We start from the raw sequence: 11,106 nt of genomic DNA, 5'->3' as shown, positions 1-11,106 counted from the left end.
CCAGGGGGTGCAAGGCGCTGTGCTGCCCAGGTAGCCAGCACGGGGAGGGGGACAACGAGATCTAACGCCGTGTATCCCACCTGCAGAGACCTACAACACCAGCGACGCCCGCATGGTGTGCCGCGAGATCCGCCGCAACTCCGCCGGCTGCCTCAAGATGAAGGACCGGTGCGAGAAGTGCAAGGAGATCCTGGCCGTGGGTGAGCAGTGTCACCTGGGAGCTTGCTCAGGGTGCCCCCACCCTTCAACCCCTCCACTGGCATTGGCTTGGTCAGCAGAAGGCATTCCACCCCCCCCTCCAATTCCCAAATCCTGCATCTGTGGTTTAAGCACCTTAGGTTTCTGTGGCGCAGTGGAGTGCATCCGTGGTATGTTTGCAAAGGACACCAAGGTGTACAAAACCCACGTGTACAAAGCCTTGTCTGGGATGCTGTAGTTGGGGCTGGTCCTGCTTGGAGCAGGGAGTTGGACTAGACATGACCTCTGAGGTCCCTTCAACCTGAATTTTTCTGTGATTCTGATCAGTGTTCAGTTTGGGCTTGTGTGGATGCAACGACATGGATCCTCCCTCGGACCTCAGATGTTAGGATATGAGTAGAGGGGGGCCGGGGAGTTGGGGCCTCTTGTACCAGAACCGCGGGCTGCCGTGGGCTGGGCACAGGGGAATCCTTGTTGAGGATGGGGCCCTGGGGTGTTCTCCCTAGGGTGGGGGGCTGCAGCCAGTTCAAGGGGGCTTGCATGGTGACTGCAGGCTTTTGACTCGGCTTTCCTGGCCTCCAAGTGCTGGTGGAGAGGGGGAGGCACAGCGGGGGCCTGGCTGCTGCTTCCACGAGATGGGCAGCCACGTGCCCCCCTCCCACGCTTTGCAAGTGCAGGGATGCAAGGGCTGAGCCTGCCACAGAGCCTGGGCACACCTTCCTGCTGCCATGGGGCAGGGCTGGGGGCTGCATCCCTGATGCTGTGCCCGACCCCGTCCCCACAGACTGCTCGGACCCAGCACATAGCCAGCTGCGGGAGCAGTTCGAGGACGCGCTGCGTATCGCCGAGCGCTTCAGCCACCGCTATGATGAGCTGCTGGAGGCCTTCCAACAGGAGATGCTCAACACCTCGCGCCTGCTGGACCAGCTCAACCGGCAGTTCGGCTGGGTGTCCCGCCTGGCCAACCTCACCCAGAACGGCAGCGGCCGCGACGACGGCTTCTTTCAAGTCACCACGGTGAGTTCCTGTGGGTGTGATGCTTAGAGGATTGTGGTGATGCCGCTCTGGGGCTCGTTGTGTGTGTGTGTGTGTGTGTGTGTGTGTGTGTGTGATGCACAGAGGGGGGATGTGCTGATGCTCCACTGGGAGCTAGCATGTGGTTTTTGCACAGAGGACTGCACTGATGCTCTGCTGGGGGGTGCATGTGCACGTGCACTTCTGTTGCAGGTCTGGCCATGGCTGGAAAGTAAGGGAGAGGACCAGGTCCACAGCCTCCTGTCGGAGGGCACTTGCCTTAGGGAGGGAAGGGAATGTGGGACCTGGGCAGCACGTCCAGAGCCTGCTGCAAGAGACTGGCATGGAGAGGAAGCCTCGTGCCTGGGGCAGGGGTGTGTGTGCTGTGGGCTGACCTCCTTGGAGCCTGGGAATCCAAGGGACCACAACTCCCACCTAGGCAGGCCCCTCTGGATGCTGCCCAGTGTAGAGAGCAGGTGCCGGGGGGTGAGCTCTTCTCTTGTGCTGGCTGGTGGCCTGGGCAGCCTCCGTGGTGCCAGGGTGTGGGGGGTAGCTCTCCCCACTTCCAGCTATCCTTTGTGGTGCAATCAGTGCAATTGGGGCGTGGAGCTGCACTGCCTCTGCTGTGCCCAAGCACCAGCTCCCAGGGAAGCTGGAAGGAGGGAAAGTGGGTCAGGCCTGAGCCAGGGACAACCGGACCATTGTCCTTGCCACAAAGTGCCTCTGTGTCCCGACAGCCCCGTGGGACCAGAGCCCCAGAGGGACCTTGCAGGGCCCCAGTGGCTCTGGCTGCTGTGAACGTGGAGCTGGGCAGGGTTATTACCTTTTTGATTGGACTTGTGGTTAGGAGTGAGATTAATTGATCCTTGAGACCCTTCCAGTCACAACTCGAAAGCTTTATTGGGATGCACAGTAGCAAAGACTTGTTAGTATTAATCGAGACCCTGCTTCTGCAGCCTTATTCTTATAGCTGGTTGATTTGCCATGCTAATACTTGATCTCGGGTTGGTTTTATTTAAATGTCTTTTGTTTACTGGAACTTTTGAAACTAGCACCAGACTTTAGTGGCCCTGGGAAAGGGGTCAAGGGATCACCTGAGCTAGTTTTTAGGTTGTCTGACCCCTGTCTGTTAATCATCTGGTAATCTTTAATAAAGATCTCATTAATCAATTGAAATTTATTTCTGAAATAGCAGAAGGAAAGATTTATCTCCCATTGTGGCTTGCCCTTTGGCCTCGGTCAGTTATGTACTGACGAGGCTACCTCACTCTCTTTTTTTCACCCTCAAGGCTGCCTTTGTCTATAATTAGTGGAACCTGCTAGCAAAAATACATTTATTTTAGCAACATAACTCTTAATACATTTGGTCACTTGAGTTATTAATGGTTTAGGATGCAATCGTAATACAGAGCATCTAGGATGCAGGCCCTTGGCTTGCCGTTCAGTCCTATTTCTGCAGCTTTGGATATGTTTGATTCAAGTTATAGTGCTGTCAGTCACCCATAGCTCATGCTGCACAGGTCTGTGCATGGGTACAGCAGGGTCAGGCTGCACCAGGGGCTGGTCGGGGTCAGGGGCAGGGGGCTGAGAGCTGGGAGAGGTTGCTGCCAGGTCTCCATGGGGTGAGCTTGGGTTGGAGGTGCTGCAGCCCCAGCTCTGGGCTCACTGGACCCCACGCTTTCTCCCCTAGGTGCTTTCGAAGACCCCTGACCCCCGGGACCCCTCGCTGCCAGCTGACACCCAGGTGACGGTGCAGATCTTTGACTCGGAGCCGCTGGTCCTGACGGTGCCTGGTGACATCTCCTGGGACGACCCCAAGTTCATGGAGGTGGTGGCCGACGAAGCCCTGCGGCTCTACAAGCAAAACAACGTGTGAGTGCCGGGGGCGAGGGGCTGGCGTCTGCCAGAGCCCCCCGTGCAATACAGCTGGGGCTGGCTGGAGTGGGGGCACTTTGAGCTTGCGTGGCCTAGGCCACTAGCAGTGTCAGGCTCTGCATGGGGGATGTTTTGGAGCTCCGGGACTTGTTTTTCCTGTTGTCAACCAATGAGCAACATCTGCGGGGCTGGTGCCAAGCATCCAGCGAGGCTGAGACCCTCTGTCTTTGCCAGCCTCTGGAGCTTGGGAGATGCCCAGCTCCTTGGCTACCCTGGACTGTGTGGGGAAAGCATCTCCGCTCCACCCCAGAAGTAGCTGCACTTGTGGAGGGGCTTGCATGTCAAGGCTCTTTTTTGGGGTTCTCCAGCCTTTCACAACCCTGCAGCAAAGGCCCCCCAGGTCCTCCTGCTTCATGCTTCAACCTACTGCCTAGGTTGCTCATCCTACCCAGTCTTGTCTCTCCCCACTGGCCCCAAAGCTCTGCCCTGCTCCTCCCCATAGGTGGGTCTGATGCCAACACCGAGTCTGGGGTTGTGTGTACAGCACCAGGCACAGCAGGATCCGAGAGCTTGCAGGGGGCAGCAGCATTATTGGTGTCGTGTCATGCACAGGCTGCAGGGTCTCTGCAGCTGAGCTGGGATTGAGACCCCCGGCTTCCTGGCTCCTAAATCTGCTCTCCTATGCTCCAATCCTCCCTGTGGAGGAAGAGGGCAGGGTCTGTGCCTTGCTGGTCCTCTCTGCTGCCCTGTGTAACCCCTGCCCTGTGTCTTTTCCCCGCAGGGTGTAGCGCCCCAGCGCTCCCGCCTGCACAGGACTGCGGTCCCCTCTCCGACGCCGATGCCTCCAGCGCTGCCCTTCTCCATGCTGCACAGGGCTGCTTAGCCCCAACTGTCTGCACTAGTGGTTAAACACTGAACTTCTGCTCTGCTGCTGCTGGGCTGGCTTGGCCCACGCAGGAAATTAAACTAGATCCACACTGAGCAGCTTGCTGGACTTTGTTGCCTCTGTTGCTTTTTATTAAGTTTGGGGTGGGGATGGTCTTGCTGGATTTTGATGCCCTTGTTTGCTTTGACCAGGTCAGTGCTGGCAATGGGAAGCCTCTGTAGAAGGGCAGGAATGCTGGAGCCAAGACAGGGGGAATAAAGTCTCTTTTGGGTCCAAAAGGCTGCCACTGCCCACACTGGACTGTGAGCAGGGATTGAACCTGGGCTCTCTTCTACCTTTCAATAGAGGCTCAGGCCCTGGGAGTTGCTAGCAGGCTTGTGCTCCTATCCCAGGTGGGTGCACAGGATGTGGGGGGCTGCAGTGCTGCGCTAGGGCGCATGTAGGGGCAGGAGTGCATCCCTCTGCCCCTGTAGGTAGACCTCAGGCCGAGCCAGCTCCATCTTCAAACCTGCACGATGCTCCCAAACCACTTGCTGGGGGTGGGAAATTAAACTTTCAGACTGAATTTGTTCCTGGCCAAGTGATACCCAACACTGGCCCTGCACCGATATCCTAGAGCCGTGGGGCTGGAAGGGAGCACCACAGGCCACATCTAATCCAACCCCTGTCGATGCAAGATCAGCCCTGTCCAAATCATCTGTATCAATCTCTGTCTCATCTATTAATTAAACTCTTTGTAAAACTACTTTCATCCTTGACACAGCACCAGGCACCAACCCTGACCTTGTGTAATAAATACATTGCCCCAAATGAGGAGCTGGGTTTTGGATGGGGTTCTCAGGCAAAATCCTTTTTGGGTCACTTCAAAACACATCACCACCTCCAGCTGGCTCTTGTGAAGAAGCCTGGGCACAGCGTTTCCCACCCCGAAGCCAGTCTGCTGACAGCTAGTCCCCAATCCTGAGTGCTTTTTACATTGCTATGAATAAGGAGCTGATTTTGGCTGGGATTACTAGGCAAAGCCCACTTTGTATCACCCCAAAACATGTCACCACCACCCAGGGATTCTCCTGGGCCAGGTCCCTGCTTGACCTGAAGCTCAGTTTTTGAGTGCCAGCCTGCCAGTAGATACTCACCCTGGAAGCCTGTATGTTGCTGCTCTGTCAGGTGCTGCATGGCAGAAACAACAGCTGTTGTAGGAGTTTTACACCAAAGTTTCTAATTTACCCCCACCCAGAAACCCGGTAAAGTACATTTGAAGTGGGCTTTCTGATGTGAACAAACTGGCCCCTTGCAAGCAAATATTAAATGAAAACGGGTGTATTACAAGGGAAAAGGGGAGGGTGGGTGCCTCAGGGGTTGATGCCAGAGACTCTGTACTACCCTGACCTAAATTGGCTTATAGGTACCCACTAGGTCTGTGCAAATAGGGAACTGTTTGATTCGGGTTCAGATTCAGCCAATTCAGATGCCAGGGATTCGATTTGGAGCTCTGAATCGGTTTCCGGCTTCGATTCAGCCAAATCGGTTCTGAAGCTTCGGAGCTGATTCGGAGATTCGGCCATAGAGTATAATAGGGAATCAATGAAATATCTATAACTTTGTTGTTTTTTTGTCCAATTTGGATGAAATTTGGATGGATGGTAGCCTCTGCTGAGCGCATGCAGCCTGCCAAGTGTCAAGTAGATGGGTGCAGGGGTTTGGGGGAAACTGCACCCCAAATTCTTGAAAGCAAAACTCATGTCACGTGTATGTGTTATGCCACAGTGGGGTGAAAACTGCAAGGGTGCTGAGGCCACAAAGCCTGCCAAGTTTCAAGGAGATACGTGCAGGGGTTTGGGGGGAACTGCGCCTCAAGCTGTGGACTAGCAAAACTCGTGACATGGGTGACCCTGTGTGTGTTAAGGTGCAGTGGGGTGACAGCTGCAGGGATGGTGGCCCCTGCTGTGACCACGAAGTCTGCCAGCTGTGGAGGAGATCGGTGCAGGGGTTCTGGGCTCTGGGCCCTGCACCCCACGCTGCTGACAGACAACACTCATGACACGGGTGCTTGTGGGACTGACTGTGCAGTTGATTGTCTGTATTGATTATTCCCACTCCTTAGTCTGTGGTTTTGTAGGTGTTAATCCATGCTCATTAGCTCGTTATGTAGTAGCTAGGTCCTGTGTACTGAGCTGGTCCCTGAGGGAGTCATGGTTGACTGGTGACAGGAGCTTAGCAGTAGGTCCTCCCCCTGCCCCATGCCCCAAGACAGAGACAGTCAGTTGCACAAGCAGCCATGTCACGAATGTTGCCTGTCAGCAGCTAGGGGTGCAGGCCCCAGAAGCCAGAAGCCCTGCATTGATTTCCTTGACAGCTGACAGGCTTTGTGTCCTCAGCAGGGGCCACCATCCCTGCAGCTGTCACCCTGCTGCGCCTTAACACACGCAGGGTCACCCATGTCACGAGTTTTGCTTGTCCGCAGCTTGAGGTGCAGTTCCCCCCAAACCCCTGCACGTATCTCCTTGAAACTTGGCAGGTTTTGTGGCCTCAGTAAGAGCTACCACCCCTGTGGTTTTCACCCCGCTGTGGCTTAACACACACAACATGAGTTTTGCTTTCAGAATTTTGTGGTGCAGTTTCCCAGAAACCCCTGCACCTATCATCCTGAAACTTGGCATGCTTCATGCTCTCAGAAGAGGCTACCATCCCTGCAAGTTGCATCTGAATCAGTCAAAGGACAACAAAGTTATAGCTATTTCATTGATTCCCCATTAGACCCTATGGCCGAATCTCCGAATCTTTTCCAAATCGAATTGGAAGCTCTGAATCGGATCAGAAAGACTTAAGCTTCCTGCAATTTGATTTGGATTCGTAGATTCAGCCTCTGAATCATCCAAATTATCTCCAAATCCAAATCATGATCCGAAGCTTTGCACAGCCCTAGTACCCACCGCCTCTGGCTTTTCTTGTCTGCCATACCTTGCTGTTAAAGTTAAATCGTACAAGAGGAGGAAGTTCACCTTTACACTATGCAACCCACAAACAGAAAAGGCTTGCCACATGCCGCAGTTTCAGTCTGAATTTTAGGACCTTCCCCTTTATGTCCTATGTGTTTGAAGCAGGGCGGTGTTGTTGGGCCCTCCACCACCCCTACGCTCCCTCCCCATCCTCCAGAGTCAACAGAAACAGAAGGTAACAGAAAAGACAGGAGCCAACTGCCGCGAGTTGATGAACTGAGGAGACATCCACTTGTTGGGGAGCCGGGTCACAAAAGCTGGGAGAGCAGAGGAGGGGGCATGGTCACTCTTCTACCCCAAAACCAGGCAAGACAAGGGCAAAGGGGCATGTGACGATAGCAGGAGCCAAGTGTGACACCTCCAGGGGCAACTGGCTCCCTACACACATCATGGAAATGCCCTTTGTTGAGTTCTTCTGGGGACCAAGGAAGATCCAGGGAGCCTGTGCATCCAATAATCAGTAGTCAAGAGGATACATTGCAATAAATGCTCTTCAGTGGATAGCAATTTGGCTGTCAATTCTAATATCCAAAAACAATTGCTTTTGTTCATGGCAGCTGTCTTTAATTCACCTGTGGGTGCTCCTGGCGGCCGATCCACTGGCCCCTGCCTGCTGCCACTAAGGTAAGTTCCTCCCCACTGAGCTGTATCCCACAGTGGGTTTTTTCCCCAACCCAACAACCGGCAGTCTGTCCATTCCCCGCCATGTGGGAGGGTGCGGATGGGGCTGAGAGAGGGGTGCAGAGCCTCTACAGGGAGCAAGGGGACACCCCAAGCCAGGGGTGGGCAAAATACAGCACGTGCTGGAACCGTTCCAACAGGTCATTGTGCGGGCCGGGAGCGGTCCGAGGCCCTCGGGGGCCTGTGCGCGGCGGGCTGTGGCCAGCAGCCCGGACACGCCGGGTCGGGGAATGCAGGCCGGCAGGCTAGAATTAGGCACGGACGCTTAGCGGTTGATTAAAGATTATTTTACTTACACCGAAGATGGTCGCGGTGCAGGCAGGAAAACTCGCTTGAGTTGCAGTTACAAAACAAAACAAAACAAAACTCGAACCTGCAGGGCACGAGAGTACGTCGCAGGGGGTTTTCGGCGACGGGAAGATAAACCTGCAGGACTCGAACCCGGGCAGAGCTCTGGATACACTCACACGAAGTTTGCTAGGCTCCGTGGAACTTGCGCGCAGGGAAGGGGTTCGTCGAGGGATCGTTCGGTGACGGGGAGAGGCCAGAGGTTGATCAGACCCCTGTAGCCTGCGCTGGGTTCGATAGGCTCCGCAGCGCTTAGAGATCTTCACGAGACGTGAAGTCCTCCTCCTCCTCCAGATGGTTGTGGAGTCCTCCCTTGCGGGGTTCTCCTCGGAGTTCTCCAACTTGGGCGGAAACCGCTCAAGCCTCTTATACGGCTAGCAAGCCAATCACTAGCTGCCACGTGGGAATAATTTAGAACCAGCCAATAGTGGGACACAAATTTGCATGCGAATGGTGGGAACTCCTTTGCACCGTGCATTTCTCTTTGCAACTAAGAAATGCACCCTGCAGAGAAAGCTCCTTTAAAATCGGAAAGCGGGAAATAATTTAGCAGTGCCGAAGCGCGCACAAACAAAATCACACCCTTGGGTTGTGACAGTCATCATCAATTAATGCCCAGCAATTAATTGCATCTGGCCCAGCCCCGGTTGCCCCTGGGCTCCTGCTGGGGCTGCACCCACTGCATCCCCAGCCTTGCCCGCGAGAGGGCTCTGGCTCTGGCTGGCGTCTGCAGCTTTCCAGCGCAGCTGCTCTTGCCACAGAAACTGTGCAGCTTCTTCTTTTTCTGACTGTTACCCCGGTAGTCTCTTGGGGACCAGTTCAGCTTCAGCGGCCTCTCCTCCTCCTGTCCCTGCTGCACCGCTCCTGGCATCGGGCATCAGGTAGGGAGGGGAAGACGGGGCTGGGGAAGTGGGGGGAAGTGGGGAAGCAGCATCAGGACTGGCAAGAGGTGGGGATGGAGTAGGGGGACCATTAGTCCCGTTTTATACCCAACTGTCCTTTATTGAAACTTCCTTTTTTTTCCATTGGTGGAAATATATGTCGATCATTTGTCCCTGTGATTCTATTGGCTGTGTCTAGAGGTAGGGCGGTTCATAGTTAGGGTTTTGAGGCAGGAAGTTGGGAGGAAGGGTGGGGGCCTCCCAGCTGGCACACACAGACTGCACACATCCCTACCACCCACCCCACGCACCACAGACACACACTACACATACCCCACGCACACACCCCACTCACCTCCACCCCCCCACATACACCCCCTGCCCCCCCACAATAGACAAGAGTAAATCTTTATTTGGAGCAATGAAGCAATCACCTCTATACACACCATGGATACGCACGTAAATCAAGAAAAAATATTTTTTGAAACAAAATTAAAATATGTCCTAGTAGATGTTTGATTTTTAGTACATGTTTTGTTTTTGATGTATGCATTGTTAAAATTATTTCTTCTGTAAATTTTTACATGTGCGGTCCTCCACCCTATTGGCTTGGTGCCAGAGACCTGTGATTTTGGGTGACCCGAAAAGGATTTGGCCCCATAATCGCAGCCTAATCCCAGGTCCTTTTTTCAGGGCTCAGTACTATATATATATTACTTCACATTTTTCTTAATAAATATACATTTTGATGACATCCTAACTCTTTAGCTTGTGCAATTCATTACTAACAACCTTTAATTGTGTAAGGATTAACTTTGGATATGGAATAAGGAACCAACTTGAGGCTTATGGGGCAGGGCTGCTTGGAGCGGGCAGCGGGGAGCCACTCATTGATACATTATTATCTAAACCCTGGTTTGGGGCCAGTTGACAATCTGCGGGGAGGGGTAAGACTATTGGGCACCGTGGCCAATCAGAGGCATGCGGGAGGACTGCTTCAAATCGAAAAAGCCGTAAGCTTCCTGTGTTCCAGGACATTGTTCCAGGACATGGGTGGGTAGCCGCCTCAAGTTGGATAGGTCCATCCTAATGACAGCTGATGGAGCATGTGTGGATGGGGTGAGTGATCCTACAGAGCAGCGCTGACTGCAGCTTGGACTGCAACTCCGAGGAACCCCAGGGGACTGGGAACAGGAAGAGGAATTGAGAAAGCAAAAGAGGGAGCGTGGGACGTGGAGAGCTGGAAGTGGTTGCAGCGCGACTGCTCTGCTTGCTGCAAAATTGTTGCTCTTACATTTTAACTGCACTGCAATAAGAGTCTTTTTTCCCCTCAGTTCAATAATGGGTCGCAAAGAAAAACCTCTCGAGCATTACTGCAGGGAACACCCTGAACTGGAAATAGAAAGGGAGATAGAGATGTTGTGGTGCAAATCGTGTGAGACAACAGTCACCCCACAGGCAAACCGCATTACTGAGCATTTGAACAGCAAGACTCATTTGAAAAAGAGATACGCAAAGGAAGTACAGGCAATGATGAAAGACTTTATGGATCTACTGGAACAACTGAAGGAAGCAGCAGTGGAGCGTCCTCTGGATCAGGTACGTGCCTTGTGCTTGGAGGCCATTCCAATGAACGATTGTGCATGCCAGGAACTGTAACAAAGCACCCATGATTTCTTGTTTGAATTGATCTTTTACATTTTTTGCTTTCTTTACGAACATGCTGCCAAACGAATAGCAGGATTGAAAGCGGGTGCAATTTACTGCTCTATGGATGGTTACTTGTTCTATTTGGATGTCTGATTTTTATAAAGCTTTTAGCAGTCTGCAGTCATTTGTAAATGCTCTGCCCCCACACCCCTAATCATAGATTCATAGATTCATAGATGTTAGGGTCAGAAGGGACCTCAATAGATCGTAGAGTCCGACCCCCTGCATCGGCAGGAAGGAGTGCTGGGTCTAGATGACCCCAGCTAGATGCCCATCTAACCTCCTCTTGAAGACCCCCAGGGTAGGGGAGAGCACCACCTCCCTTGGGAGCCCGTTCCAGACCTTGGCCACTCGAACTGTGAAGAAGTTCTTCCTAATGTCCAGTCTAAATCTGCTCTCTGCTAGCTTGTGGCCATTATTTCTTGTAACCCCCGGGGGCGCCTCGGTGAATAAATCCTCACCAATTCCCTTCTGTGCCCCCGTGATGAACTTATAGGCAGCCACAAGGTCGCCT

At 53.4% G+C, this 11,106-nt stretch overlaps 1 protein-coding gene across 1 annotated transcript in view; it reads left to right on the top strand.

Annotated features, from left to right (window-relative positions):
* The window catches only part of CLU (clusterin), a 7,463-nt gene extending 3,382 nt beyond the window's left edge, over positions 1 to 4,081 (top strand). The window contains exons 5-8 of the mRNA XM_006033883.3: positions 87 to 200; positions 983 to 1,215; positions 2,903 to 3,084; positions 3,869 to 4,081. Of these exons, the coding sequence (XP_006033945.1) occupies positions 87 to 200; positions 983 to 1,215; positions 2,903 to 3,084; positions 3,869 to 3,875 (536 nt within the window). The 3' untranslated portion in view covers positions 3,876 to 4,081. The remainder of the gene's footprint in view (positions 1 to 86; positions 201 to 982; positions 1,216 to 2,902; positions 3,085 to 3,868) is intronic.
* The last annotated feature ends 7,025 nt before the right edge of the window (positions 4,082 to 11,106 follow it).

The sequence above is a fragment of the Alligator sinensis genome, unplaced genomic scaffold (assembly GCF_000455745.1).
Source record: "Alligator sinensis unplaced genomic scaffold, ASM45574v1 scaffold650_1, whole genome shotgun sequence".
Classification (NCBI taxonomy): domain Eukaryota; kingdom Metazoa; phylum Chordata; order Crocodylia; family Alligatoridae; genus Alligator; species Alligator sinensis.
This window is presented reverse-complemented; position numbering and strand designations above follow the sequence as displayed.